Genomic DNA, 15894 nt, shown 5'->3' with positions numbered 1-15894 from the left:
CAGCCAATGACAACGCGAGCCGTCGTGACACAGCGCCCAGGGAAGTCTTGCCCCAGCCTCGACGATCAGCTAGGCTGCAACAGCGCAACCTTCAACGACGAGAAGCGTCTTGAAGAAAACTTCTTTCAACCAATAGCTGGAGCGCATTGCGCCACCAGCCAATGAAAACGCAGCTCGCGGTTGACCCCCTGCTGACCTGCCGCTATATATTGAGTAGATCTTGACAACACCTACAGTCTACTCCGATCCACTGCCGTGATCATGCTCGGATGATACCGAGAGAAACGTTGGCCACTAGATTGACTTATATTTTTTCTATTTGTTCATTTACTGTGACAAATAAATAAATTTTAAGCAATATCCCCGAAATTGACTCCTCCTGATGAGTAATATCGGCGCAATACTCGCCAGTTGTAGTAGCAGAGAGAAAGCTATTGTTAGAAAAATAGAGAAGACTATTTACAAGTTGAATGCAGCTGATGCAGCAATATCTTTCAATAAAACTTGTTTGAAAGAGGGTCTCCTTCAATAAAATAATAATAATAATAATACACTTATTACAATACTTATGCATTTCTATGGTAAGTTATATTAAACCATGAAAGAATAGAATTCAACCCAATCTTTAATTTATCTATCTCTCTGCCAAAGGGTAGAATGAGAAATGGATAGACAGACAAAAAGATATCCTACTCTCTCTCTCTCTCTCTCTCTCTCTCTCTCTCTCTGGAAAAGTATATATGTATGGCATGGCGGAGGAGAAGGTTCCTTTCAATCTTTTGATATTGCCAGGAGTTATATTCTCTCTCTCTCTCTCTCTCTCTCTCTCTCTCTCTTATCCTTTATGTCTCTGAAATAAATCATAAATAATTTTCTATTATCCATTATGTCTCTGAAATAAATCATAAATAATTTCATTCTTTATAGACAGATATGTATGATGTTGTCCATTCAATATTCTCTCTCTCTCTCTCTCTCTCTCTCTCTCTCTCTCTCTCTCGTCTCTCTCTCTCTCTCTCTCTCTTCTCTCTCTCCTCTCTCTCATCTTCTCCTCTCTCTCTCTCTCTCATTGGCTATTTGTATATATTCTTAATGGTAAAATGTTTAAAATGACTTTGATCCAAGATTCATACAGTAATAGAATAATAACTTAGGGTATGTTTGATGTAGGATGATACTTAAGTATACATTTGGTATTTGAACTTTAAAGATAGCCAGTTATAAGCATTTTTAGTGGGGGATTCTAAGTATTTGCAAATTCTAGCTATTCGTGGGGGGTCTGGTACTCGTACCCTGCAAATACGCAAGGTCCACTGTAGTGTACTTACTTTAGCCTCTGAATCTGGATTAGCAGGATCTGCCAGGAGATTGAGTTCCACAGTTCTTGTCTCAACACAAATAACACCCACAGGAATTCCTCCTAACCGTGCCCGCCCACAGACCACTGTTTGTGCCCATGGTTCTAAAATTTCCTGAGAAGAGAATGCAATAAATTTTGTAAAGGGTGAAATTCCCAACCTAAATAAATGTTCAAGGTATTGGCATAATTGACATAATTACTTCTATCATCCACACTAATTTCTGGCTTAAACATATTTTCACTAAAAACTTTACATAATGCTGCAACTGTCTCACTAAAAACTGAGACATGAGAAAAGCTATAATATGAATGTTCCTTTAATCCTAAAATTACAGTAAACAATACCTTTTTAGTGGATAAATTTCATACCTTTAGAAAACATTATACACTATATGAAGTTGCATAAAATTACCTGGAATGAGTCCTTATCAAAAAAGCCACTTTCCCATTCATTTGGATTTGAAGATGATATTCTACCAGCCAACAAATGCCGAGGATCATAAGACGCTCTGCCTGGAGCAAATGTTACTTCACGTTCAACAGGATCCACACACGGAATGACCGGAAGAGAAGCACCTTTGGTCTAATGAAAACGGTTATGATTTGAGAGTAGTTTACATACACAAATGCATAATAAGAGTAAAACAGTCTACAACTATTATAGTGGACTAAATACTAAATCACTTGAATTACAATACATATTACAGAGTGAAATAACTTCAATCCTGAGATTTAGTTTTAAGTCAGAATACAATAAAGTAGAACCCTCCAATACCAAATATTTAGTGAATTTGATGTGTACATTTCCATAGTGTTACCAAATCCATTTTGACGTCTATTTTAACTCAAATACTAGACCTGAAATTTTCACTATACTTCTGTATTGTTGGACCTTCCATGTACAAGCTTCAAGATATAGTCAAGCTGGCCACAATTACTTTCCATCATGTTCTTTCATACACTGAGCTCTTGACTAACTCTGTAAAGAACATCTTCCTGAAAGATTCTCTTGGGAGAGTAGACAAGTTATAAAATGGATGCCGATTCTTGAGCAAAGGAAGACTGTGGGTGTCATCATTTGTCACTGACAAAATGACACCCAAGTTTTAATGGCTGTTTCTGTATTATTGTTGGGGCTCATAAGAGGTATGATTATCAAGCATATAATATTTTTAGACCAAGGATAAACATGCCTTCGACAATGCCCTTATGTGTGTGTCTAACAAACATTCCAAATCCCTCCACAAGACAACATTTAGCTGTTATGTCCAATATACAAGCAGCTGTTAGGAAATACTGTGTAAAGTCTGCATGTTTCTGCGTTATGTCCCCTATTTTGAGACAAGAGTGACTCACACCACAGAAGCTATCCAATCAGAATCCAACTTACTCAACTGCCAAGTTTTTGGATAACATGAAATGAACATGAGATGCTTTTACATTCAACAATGTCCAAAATAATGATAACAATCACAAGAAAGCTATGACAACAGAATAAATAGATATGCAAACCTTGAAGATATCACTACAACATTAGCATGATGGTTGAATGTCTGTGCAAGTCTCAATTAACAGTGCTTCAACATTCAGTTACAAAGTTAAACATTTTGCTATATGCAAAAGTTCCAAGTACATTGTGCACAATATGATAAAATACTTTCACTGAAGGTCTGTTACTGCAGGGTTCTGCTTTATGTACTGAGAGATTAACAAACATACCTTTGGTACAAATGACAGCCATCTCAACATGGTATAAATTCCCTCCAGGTCATTGGGAGCGACATCATGAGACACACCATTATTGTGCATAATTTGTACACCACCTAACTGGGAGTTGCTGCTGTAAACTTCACGACCAAGTAACTGGAAATAAATTAATTACATATATACAACCATCAAATGAGAGAGTAGGCATTTTAAATATACAGGCAGTGCCTGGGTTGCGACAGGGGTTCCATTCTTGAGACGCGTCGTAAGCCGAAAATCATCGTAAGCGGGAACATCGTCAAAAATCCTAAGAAAACCTTACTTTTAATGCTTTGGGTGCATTAAAAACTATGCCAAACTGCATTCTTATTGCATTTTTCATTAAAAACCTTCAAAAATACATTATTTTACATTTTTGGTGTCATATTTCTTCTGCCAGATCAGTGTTGTAGGCGTCGTAACCCTGGAAATAATTTCTGATGAATATAATTGATAAGCCCCTTAACCTCGGAACGTTGTAAGCCAAACCCGTCGTAACCTGGGGACTGCCTTATAAGGCATACAATTAGCTGAACATAGGTATAATACACTCAATCATCTACAACCTCTGAATACTACTGTACGTAATTTCAAATACATACATGCACTATGTAAATAAAGAAATTAAGAGATATAGAAAAGGACATTTATATAATGGCACCTGAACTTAATGGACTGTTGGGAGTTTGCCCTACCAATAAGTAATGAAATCTGATAAGTAATGCAGACTGGCATATAGCTCCAGAAGGCCTTCTATTCCTCACATCATTGGACTGTAGTCGTCTCCCTGATGATGTTGTGCATTTTGAACTTCAAAAGTTCAAGTGGAGATGCAATACATTACTATCCTAAAGTTATTCTTCTTGCACTTTAATTCATTTTTTTCTACTGATCTATTTATTCATTTTTTTTTCTTTTTTAATCAGTGGGACCTCTTCTTACTGTATTTCACTTTACTTCCTCTTCTTCCTAATGAAAACCATATCCTTTGGAAGCTTGAATTTCAAGTCAATGGCCTCTTTTGGCATCTTCTGAATAATAATAATAATGATAATAATAATAATAATAATAATAATAATAATAATAATAATAATAATAATAATAATAATAAAAATAAAAATAATATGTACAGAGTTGTACAGGCAGTCCCGCGTTATCAGTATCTAAAGCTAGACGAACCAGAGTCTGGCATTGTCAAATAAATCAGTCAAAATCAGTAACAAAATGTCAAAATCTATTGTAAGATCTCTAGATAAAGATTAAAACCAGTAACAAAATGTCAAAATCTATTGTAAGATCTCTAGATAAAGATTAAAACCATCTAAATAATGCCAAAATTGGCCAACAAACGAAAATACTTCACCAACTGTGATGAACAAACAATCGGAAAAGTAGGGAATTTCAAAACCAACTGCAGCTGACAACCAGTGTGCAGCCATCAGCCGGCAGAAACAAAATCGCTTTGTTTCTGATCACTTTGCCAGGTTGTTCCTCTCTTTCCCAAACAGTGGGCAGGACATTGTTACCTACCCAAACCAAACCGAAAATTAGTGTGGCCCACGAATTTCAGAATTTTAACTGCCAAGCAAGTGAAACTCTTAGCTATGTAATTACTACTGGGTATAATTTTGTATTTTATATACTATCATAGTTACAATTATCATTATAATTGTAACCTTTTTCACCCATCATCATTTTTTGTAATGTACGCTGTTTTAACTTTCTTTTTGTAAGTTCCCTACAACATGAACATTTCAATTACCACAAAATTTTACACAAACCTATGCAAATTGTACATTGTACATAATTGGAATATCTGTTCCTGCTTTCTATACAGGCAGTCCCCGGCTTACGACGGGTTCAGCTTACGACGTTACGAGGTTACTATGCTTTTCAATTATATTTATCTGACATTATTTCCAGGTTTACGACACATGTTCCAGGGTTACGACAGCTACAACACTGATGTAGCAGAAGAAATATGACTCCAAAAATACAAAATAATCAATATTTGAATTTTTTTTATGGAAAAGGCAATAAGAAAGCAGTTTACATAGTTTTTAATGCACCCAAAGCATTAAAAGTTAGGTTTTCTTAGGATTTTTGACGATGTTCCGGCTTACGACGATTTTCGGCTTACAACGCATTTCAAGAACGGAACCCCTGTCTTAATCCGGTGACTGCCTGTATATGCAAGTTATATCTAAAACCTCAATCCCAAAAAGTGGTTTATCCTTTCAATCCCCCAAACTATCACTGCTTAGGTCTCAAGGTCACTAGTGTACATTTCTTTTCACAAGGAAAAACAAAAAAGTTAATCCAGATTGTAAGTCACTAGTTGCCTGAAAATGACAAAGAATTGTAAAACATTAATCAGCTCTGTGGACTGGTTAAACCACTTTAATAATAATAATACTAATAATAATGATGAAACACCTGTCATGACAAAAAAAACAATAAATGAAATCTAGAAGTCTGCAACTTTTTAACAGAAATTGATGCATGAGGATGGGAAAAACTATGACAAAATGAAGATTTCTGCAAGAAACTTATTGATGTCACTAAAATAATTTGTATATTTTCAATTAAAATATATAAATTATTCTTTTGTCCTCAATGTTGCAGTGATCAAGCCAAAAATAATCGCCAAAGTACATATTTTTGCAACCAGTTACAAACAACAAACCTTATTCAGAGCTCTGTATCCAGTAAGTATAATGTGAGAAGATTCTACTTGCACAACTCGCTGTCCTAATCGTACCAAATAGGCTCCAATACCGATGGCTCGACACGTAACCATTGAAAATGTTACTATCTCACGATATGCCTGTGACGTCTCGCCAGCAATCATACCAGAATACTGTAAATTTTCTACACCAAGACCATTATCCTTTCCTGCAATAAAAAAATTATATATATATATACTGGTAAAAATGTTCTGTTACAACAGAATTCCATCTAATAAAAGAAGCCCGTAAAACTGCCAAAATATATACATTTTGGTGTTTTTATGGGCTCCTTTTATTTTATATATAGGCAGTCCCTGGGTTACGACGGGGGTTCCGTTCTTAAGACGCGTCGTAACCCGAAAATCGCCGTAAGCCAGAACGACGTTCTTGAAAACATGTCCACAAGGAAAATTTTACTAATTTGCAATTTTTCTTAGGGCGGTATCTCTAAAATTATCACTAATTTAATTTTTTCATGTGCAACACTGTGTATTCACAAATTACTGTATATTTTCATTAAAATACAAGAGAGAGAGAGAGAGAAATAACTCCTTACGGTTTCAATAGATTGAAATGAACGTCTGTAGCAACTTTTCCCCCTCCCATAAATACATATATTTCTCCAGAGAAGAGAGAAAGAGAGGACTGTGCAATTATGTTTGTGTGTCTATCAATTCAATTCTTTTGCTGAGAGCGAGAGAGATAAAAGGAAGAAATAGAAACACCAATGTATGACAAGTATCTTGTGGAGAGAGAGAGAGAGAGAGAGAGAGAGAGAGAGAGAGAGAGAGAGAGAGAGAGAGAGAGAGAGAGAGTTGTCCTTACAGTATTTAAAAGAGAGAAATGGAATGATTATTGTATTTTAAAATACTCAGATATGAATTTTGTACTTACAGGTTAATAGTATTATTATTGAAAATATTAATAAACACGGCATCTACCATAAAAATTTCTCTATCTCAGTAAGAAAGAGGAATTATCCTTACAAGTGAAATGGAAAGGTCATTTTCATCTCTTTTAAAATACGACCATTATGAATTTTGTAATTAAAGTTTTATTTATTATTATTATTATCATTATTATTGTTATTATTATTAAATAACTGAAATTATCAATAAACATTTTACATACTAGTACCATAAAAATTCTTTCATTTCTTAGTAAAAGAGAGAGAGAGAGTGTTTATCTCTCTCTGTTCTCTCAAAAAATACTTTAACGCTTCCAAGCGAAAGAAAAGGGCGGGAAGTTACCACTATGACACATTATTATTTGTGGGCAACGAAAGAAAGGGAGGAAGTTACCACTATGACATTATTATCTTTGTGTGGCAAGAGAGAGAGAGAGAGAGCGAGAGAGAGAGAGAGAGAGAGAGAGAGAGAGAGAGAGGAGTTAACCTTAAATAAAAGTGACATGGATAGATTAGTACGTATTGTATTTCTTTAAAATACTATCACATATGAATTTTGTAATTACAGTTATTATTATTATTATTATTATTATTATTTTTTATATTATAATTTGAAAGTATTAAAAAACATAGTACAAGTACATAAAAAATCTCGAGTCTCAGTAAATGAGAGAGAGAGAGAGAGAGAGAGAGAGAGAGAGAGAGAGAGAGAGAGAGAGAGAGAGAGAGAGAGAGAGAGAGAGAGAGAGGGGGGGGGGGGGGGAATTTCAGGACCAAGTGATTGCAAAACACTGCAGCTCTTCCCCCTCCTGGCTGTCACAGAACTTGATATATCTGACAGTTTAGTACCTGGATCTCGAGTAAAGGTTACTGAGAGAAGACTGGGATTTCCTTCATTCTTCCATAATTTTTAAATATAAGCAAAATTCTTACTAATTCACTATGGTATTTCTCTAATGAATTGATATTATTGCTGTATAAATTAATATTAATATTTGAAAATAGTAAATCATTTATTTATCATACAAAAAACATTCATCTTTGTAGTAGAGAGAGAGAGAGAGAGAGGAGAGAGAGAGAGAGAGAGAGAGAGAGAGAGAGAGAGAGAGAGAGAGGAGAGAGTTATTATTTTTATTATTGTGATATCATTTCAACTTATTAAACTACTAAATACAGTTATTAATCAAAATTAATATTTGAAAATTAGTAAATCCTTTTTGTATTATAAAAATGTATTTAGTCATGAAAATAAACATCAAAATACACTAATTAGTGATTATTTTCGTCGGAAAATACAAAGAGAGAGAGAGAGAGAGAGAGAAACTGTGCTAAACTATAAAGGATTCTTATCATAGTATGCGTTTTTTAAAAGCGTCGTAAACTCGGAGCGTCGGAAGCGTCAGCGTCGTAACCTCGGAACAAGTGTCGTAACCCAGGGCGGATTTTTCAGTGAATATTTAAGAAAAAGCGTCGTAACCTCGGAACGTCATAACCCAGACCCGTCGTAACCCAGGGACCGCCTGTACTTATATACACATGCATGCATGCATGCATGCATACATACATACATACATACATATGAGTGTGTGTGTGTGTGTGTACAGGCAGTCCCCAGTTAATGGTGGGAGTTCCATTCTTGGAGGGGTGCTAAGCAAAAACCACCATTAACTGAAACCCAGTGATTTATGGTGCCGATAACCAGTTATTGGGACCATAAGTGCCATTGTGGTGCCTCTGTTAGGTATGTTATGGTGTCATAACTCATTATTGGCCATAAATCACTGATTTTATGGCACTAGACAAGAGCTCTAAAACCGGATCGCCAATAACTGAGTCTGCTGATAACCAGGGACTGCCTGTATATATAAATATATATACAGGTGGCCCGCGGTTAACGGCGCAATCACTCAACGGCGAATCGGTTTTACGGCGGTCGTCAAAAATATTCATTAAAAAAATAAGGCATTTTAAAGGTATCTTTACGGCACAAATTTCAGTTAACAGCGCCGCTAGCGCCGTTGTCTAACGAGTTCATACATTTGTAGAAATGCCGTTCAGACCATAAAGGTTACGCAAATTATATTAACCCTCTTACGCCGAAGCCCTAAAAATCAAAACCTCTCCTGTATGCCGGCGCCGGTTTGGAGTGAGCGGTGAAGCGGAAAAAATTTTTTTTTCAAAAAATCACAGCGCGCTTAGTTTTGAAGATTAAGAGTTCATTTTTTGCTCATTTTTTTTTCATTGCTCTAAGTTTAGTATGCAATCATCAGAAATGAAAAATAATATCATTATCATATGTAAATAATGCAATATATGGTAGCGAAAAAAAAAAAATTCATAGATAATTGTATTCAAATCACGCTGTGCAAAAAACGGTCAAAGCTAACGAGTACATTTTTTTTTCGTTGTATTTTACACTAAATTGCAATCCTTTTGATATATAATACATAGTAAAACAATAAAAGCAACACCGGAAAAATATTATCACAAAATGATGTACGAATTCGTAACGCACGGACGTAAATAAATATTATTTTAAAAAATTCACTGTAATTCTAAATATTGTTCTAGAGACTTCCAATTTGTTTCAAAATTAAGAAAAATGATTGAATATTACGATACTGTAAGAGTTTTAGATTAGAATTGCAGATTTCGACCATTTCGGACGAGTTAAATTTGACCGAATGTCGAAATTTTTATATATATATATGCACATATTTCGGAGATGGAAAAAGCTACAACCTTCAATTATTTTTATTGTATTCTTCATGAATTTGCGCACATTTTGATATATGAAACTCTATAAAAAGGCTAATATGAAAAGGAGCAAATATTAGGATAATGCCATGTACGTATTTCGGAGACTTGCGGCCGCGAATCGGCGCGCGAGTGAAGGTAAATATATTTTTCAAAAATTCACCATAAATCACAATATTGTTTTAGACACTTCAAATTTGTTTCAAAATGAAGAAAAATGATGGAATATTACTAGGCCGTAAGAGTTTTAGCTTACAATTGCGTTTTCAACTATTTCGGTAGAGTAAAATTTGACGAACGTGGTTTTTTTCTATTTATCGTGAATTATATGCAAATATTTGTTTTGAGAGAAAAGCTACAACCTTCAATCATTTTTAGTTGTATTCTACATGAAATTGCGCACATTTTCATATATAAAACTTTATGTAACAGCTAATTTTAAATGGTGCAAACATTTCGACAATCGCACAAAAAAATTCTGATTTTTTCGGAAAAGTTACCGCGCGAACGTAAGGAAAATGTTTTTTTTTTTCATAAATTCACCATAAATCGAAATATTGTGCTAGAGACTTCCAAGTCGTTGCAAAATGAAGGTAAATGATTGAATATTACTAGAATATAAGAGTTTTAGCTTACAGTTGACCGAAAGTTGAAATTTTTGCACTTAACGTTATTTATATGAAAATATTTCGAAACTGATAAAAGCTACAACCATGGGTTGATTTTTGTTGTATTGTGCATGAAATTGCGCACATTTCCATATATAAAACTTTATAGTAACGGCAAATTTAAAAGGGTGCAAACATTAGGACAATCGCACGAAAAAATTTATCGGAAGAGTTATCGCACGAACGTGAGGAAAACGTTTTTTTCATAAATTAACCATAAATCGAAATATTGTGCTAGAGACGTCCAATTTGTTTCAAAATGAAGGCAAATGATTGAATATTATTATAATATAAGAATTTTAGCTTACAATTGCGTTTCTCGACCACTTCTGTAGAGTCAAAGTTGACCGAAGGTTGAAATTTTTGCACTTATCGTTATTTATATGAACATATTTCAAAACTGATAAAAGCTACAATCATGAGTATTTTTTTGTTGTATTTTACATGAAATTGCGCACATTTTCATATATAATACTTCATGTAAAGGATAATTTAAAATGGTGCAAAAATTATGTCAAAGTGACGAAATAATTTCCGAGATGTGTCACTGATACTTTTTAGTGCGATAAGAGAAATTCGCGCTTGCGCGCCTGCGTAGCAATTGTAAACAAAACAACGCCTTGATCCGTGAACTCCCAGCATCCCCCAAGGTGCGTGATACAAAAGTTTTCGGCTAGTAGGCCTATAAGTATTTTTCCGCGAATTTTTAAAAAAACTTTTTTGAGCCGACGTATGATACGTCCAATCGGCATACGGGAGACATTTTGACACGACGTTTAATACGTCCAATCGGCATAAGAGGGTTAACAAATTTTATGGAGAGTTATTACGTAGGTATTGGTAAAATATATGCCTCTGACGCTGTTCTATGCCGAAAATATCGAGTTACATAAGTGCAAATGTAGCTATGGATGTGTCGATTTATAAATGTTCATGCTTTTGTTTAAAATGTGTATGAAAATGTATTACGTGATAGGCATTTTTATTTCTGTACAGAAATATGATACAAAGGCAGCTTTTGAAACTGCGCTTCACGTAATCAAATACGATGTTTTCATGTTTCTTTGTAAGCCGCCGCCTGCCGCTCTTCCGAGAATATCGATTTTAAAAAAGTGCAAATTAGCGATCGATGTGTCGATTTTATAAATGTTTATGCTTTTATGTTTAAAATGTGTATGAAAATGTATTACGAATAGGGTATTTTTATTTCTGTGCAGAAATATGATAAAAAGGCAGTTTTGAAACTCCCCTTCAAGTTATCGACTACGATGTTTTTTTCAAGTTCGTTCTTGTATGCCGCCATCTGCCGCTCTTCCGAAAATATCGAGTTAAAAAGAGTGCAAATTTAGCGATTGATGTGTCGATTTTTCAAATGTTTATGCTTTTATGTTTAAAATGTGTATGAAAATGTATTACGAATAGGGTATTTTTATTTCTGTGCAGAAATATGATAAAAAGGCAGCTTTTGAAACTCCCCTTCAAGTTATCGACTACAATGTTTTTTTCAAGTTCGTTCTTGTATGCCGCCGTCTGCCGCTCTTCCGAAAATATCGAGTTAAAAAGAGGGCAAATTTAGCGATCGATGTGTCAGTTTTTCAAATGTTTATGCTTTTATGTTTAAAATGTGTATGAAAATATATTACGTAAAGGTATTTTCATTTTTGTACAGAAATAAGATACAAATTAAGGCAGCTTTGTAACTACGCTCCACGTTGTCAGGGGCTGGTTTTTCATGTTCGTTCTTGTCCGCCAGTTCCGAAAAATGCATTGTGTTATTTTATTAATTATGCATCTTTTCCATAAATCCTTTAAAAAGGTATACATTATTTCACTGTATCCAAGAATATTGTATGTATTCTCATATTATTGTATTTTAAAATACTACGGCAAACTTAAGCCCGTATTCTGCGGAGCGGCCAATGTTGTGCTTTGAAATCAGCTGATGAATACGAGTTTGTTTCACCATAACGCAATTCTGAGCGAATGCTCTTGCTTCTAGTTAGCATAAACGAATATCTATATACTTGATTTATATGAGACAAAGTTATTTTTCCTTATACAGCGTGTTTTTAGGTTGAAATATTTATTGAATATGTCTCGTTGTGAATGTGAACTACTATTTTTTTTGTTAACAGATTACGTTGGCGGCATGTTTATTGCGTAAAAAATTATGTGATTCCGTTCGCGATAATCCTTTATATCATCGTAATACGAACTTTACATTATTTATCTTATAACGGCGTGAAACCAACAGTAAAAATGTGTTCTTTCAGCACAGTAGTTTTGATTAAAAGATTTTATCCCAATTTTATCTACAGTTGTGTGTGATGGCAGACGTTTACTGCAGTTTATCCTTGTTGCCGATGTACGATAATAGTCATTAGCAGCTTGAACAGTTTTCTCAGCTTCAGTATAACTAGGTTTAAATTTAACGGTATATTTTCCCGATTGATCTTTAATCTATATTGATCTCTGATCTATAGCGAATAAAGTTATTACATTAAGATATCTCAGTTCTATTCTATACATAACGCCATTTATAACAAATACGGTAATGTTGCACTGTAGTACGATGATCGAAATACAAGCCAAAACAGATGTTATCCAGTTCGGTTGTACTTAGAAAAAAAAAAAAAAAAAAGAAAAAAAAAAAAAAGTAGTTTTCTTGTTCGGTTGTTCATGGCTGTACACGTTCACGCAACGAGTATAACGTTAAAACCATACTTTCATCATTCTCTTTTGGCTGTTATTGAACTTATGTAACGAGAAGATGGAAAAAGTTAGGCCATTGTAATTTGATCTCTCATAAAATCGGACTATCGTAAGACTAATGATCGTAACCTGAACACTACAGCTCTACCTGTACACTGTATAAACTTTATTATATCTTTACATACTCTAGACACCCACATGTACTGGTACAGTAAATTCTACAGTACTATACTGCATAAATATAATTTTAGTTATTGCGCCGTTGTGGGATTAAGGCGCCTTTGACTGGTCTAGAGTTTCGAAAGGTGTGCGGCGGCCGTAGGCTTTAAAATCGCTCAGCGTCGAAAATCGCTTGGCGTCGGTGGCCAGGAACGGAACCCCTGCCGCTAACCGAGGGCCACCTGTGTGTGTATATATTATATATATATATATATATCTATCTATATATATATATATATATATACACACACAGTCAAAGGCGCCGTAATCCCACAACGGCGCAATAAGTAAAATTATATTTATGCAGTATGTACTATAGAATTTACTGTACAGTACATGTGGGTGTCTAGAGTATGTAAAGATATAAATAAAGTTTATACAGTGTACAGGTAGCTGTAGTTGTTCAGGTTACGATCATTAGTCTTACGATAGTTCGATTTTATGAGAGATCAAATTACAATGGCCTAACTTTTTTCCATCTTCTAGTTACATAAGTTCAATAACAGCAAAAGAGAATGATGAAAGTATGGTTTAACGTTATACTCGTTGCATGAACGTGTACAGCCATGAACAACCGAACGAGAAACTACTTTTTTTTTTTTTTTTTTCTAAGCACAACCGAACTGGATAACATCAGTTTGGCTTGTATTTCGATCATCGTACTACAGTGCAACATTACCGTATTTGTTATAAATGGCGTTATGTATAGAATAGAACTGAGATATCTTAATGGTAATAACTTTATTCGCTATAGATCAGAGATCAATATAGATTAAAGATCAATCGGGAAAATATACCGTTAAATTTAAACTAGTTATAACTGAAGCTGAGAAAACTGTTCAAGCTGCTAATGACTATTATCGTACATCGGCAACAAGGATAAAACTGCAGTAAACGTCTGCCATCACACACAACTGTAGATAAAATTGGGATAAAATCTTTTTAATCAAAACTACTGTGCTTGAAAGAACACATTTTACTGTTGGTTTCACGCCGATATAAGATAAATAACGTAAAGTTCGTATTACAATTATATAAAGGATTACGTATTGCGAACGGAATCACGTAATTTTTTACGCAATAAACATGCCGCCAACGTAATCAGTTAACAAAAAAAAATAGTAGTTCACATTCACAACGAGGACATATTCAATAAATATTTCCACCTAAAAAACACGCTGTATAAGGAAAAATAACTTTCGTCTCATATAAGTCAAGTAAGTATATAGATATTCGTTTATGCCTAACTAGAAGCAAGAGCATTCGCTCAGAATTGCGTTATGGTGTGAAACAGACTCGTATTCATCAGCTGATTTCTAACCACAACATTGGCCGCTCCGCGGAATACGGGCTTAAGTTTGCCGTAGTATTTTAAAATACAATAATATGAGAATACATACAATATTCTTGGATACAGTGAAATAATGTATAACTTTTTAAAGGATTTATGGAAAAGATGCATAATTAATAAAATAAACACAATGCATTTTTCGGAACTGGCGGACAAGAAACAAACATGAAAAACCATCCCCTGACAACGTTGAGCGTAGTTACAAAGGCTGCCTTAATTTGTATCTTATTTCTGTACAAAAAATGAAAATACCTTTACGCAATATATTTTCATACACATTTTAAGCATAAAGCATAAAACATTTGCATCAACACATCGATCGCTAAATTTGCACTCTTTTATAACTCGATATTTTCGGAAGAGCGGCAGACGGCGGCATACAAGAACGAACTTGAAAAAAACTCTAGTCGATAACTTGAAGGGGCGTTTCAAAAGCTGCCTTTGGTTATCATATTCTGCACAGAAATAAAAATACCCTATTCGTAATACATTTTCATACACATTTTAAACATAAAAGCATAAACATTTATAAAATCGACACATCGATCGCTAATTTGCACTTTTTTTAAATTGATATTCTCGGAAGAGCGGCAGCGGCGGCTTACAAGAAAGAACATGAAAAAACATCGTATTTGATAACGCGAAGGGCAGTTTCAAAAGCTGCCTTTGTATTATATTTCTGTACAGAAATAAAAATGCCTTTCACGTAATACATTGTCATACACATTTTGAAAACAAAAGCATGAACAATTATGAATCGACACATCCATAGCTAAATTTGCACTTATGTAACTCTATATTTTCGGCATAGAACAGCAGCGTCAGAGGCATATATTTTACCCTATACCTACGTAATAACTCTCCATAAAATTATTAATATAATTTGCATAACCTTTATGGTCTGAACGGCATTTCTACATATGTATGAACTCGTTAGACAACGGCGCTAGTGGCGCTGTTAACTGAAATTTGTGCCGTAAAGATACCTTTAAAATGCCTTATTTTTTTAATGAATATTTTTGACGACCGCCGTAAAACCAATTCGCCGTTGAGTGATTGCGCCGTTAACCGGCGAGCCGCCTGTGTTATATATATATATATATATACTATATATATATATATATATATATATATATATATATATATATATATATATATATATATATATATATATATTATATATATATATATGTATATATATGTATATATATGTATACATGTATATATATATTTTAACCTACAGCTGATTCTCCTTGTTTCTTTTGACCTACTTTAGCATTGAAATCACCCAAAATAAATTGAAATTAATTCTTATGTTTTTCCAAAGATATCTCCAGATTTTCATAAAAAATTTATATTTCTTCCTCTGTATGGGATGTTGCTTTATTAAAAGATGGCATGCTATTCCTTAAAACTGTAACATTAACATTTTACAATTTTTAAAA

The 15894-nt window shown here is 34.1% G+C and overlaps 1 protein-coding gene across 1 annotated transcript in view; it reads right to left on the bottom strand.

Moving 5' to 3' along the window:
• LOC135207998 (acetyl-CoA carboxylase-like) overlaps positions 1-15894 on the bottom strand; it is a 460030-nt gene that overhangs the window by 123015 nt on the left and 321121 nt on the right. The window contains exons 35-38 of the mRNA XM_064240089.1: positions 5793-6001; positions 3080-3223; positions 1773-1943; positions 1329-1472 (exon numbers count right to left, since the gene is read on the bottom strand). Coding sequence (XP_064096159.1) covers positions 1329-1472; positions 1773-1943; positions 3080-3223; positions 5793-6001 — 668 coding nt within the window. The remainder of the gene's footprint in view (positions 1-1328; positions 1473-1772; positions 1944-3079; positions 3224-5792; positions 6002-15894) is intronic.

Source organism: Macrobrachium nipponense, chromosome 34 (genome assembly GCF_015104395.2).
Source record: "Macrobrachium nipponense isolate FS-2020 chromosome 34, ASM1510439v2, whole genome shotgun sequence".
In the NCBI taxonomy this organism is placed as follows: Eukaryota; Metazoa; Arthropoda; class Malacostraca; order Decapoda; family Palaemonidae; genus Macrobrachium; species Macrobrachium nipponense.
Note: the sequence above shows the minus strand (reverse complement) of the source record. Positions and strands in the feature narration are given on the sequence as shown.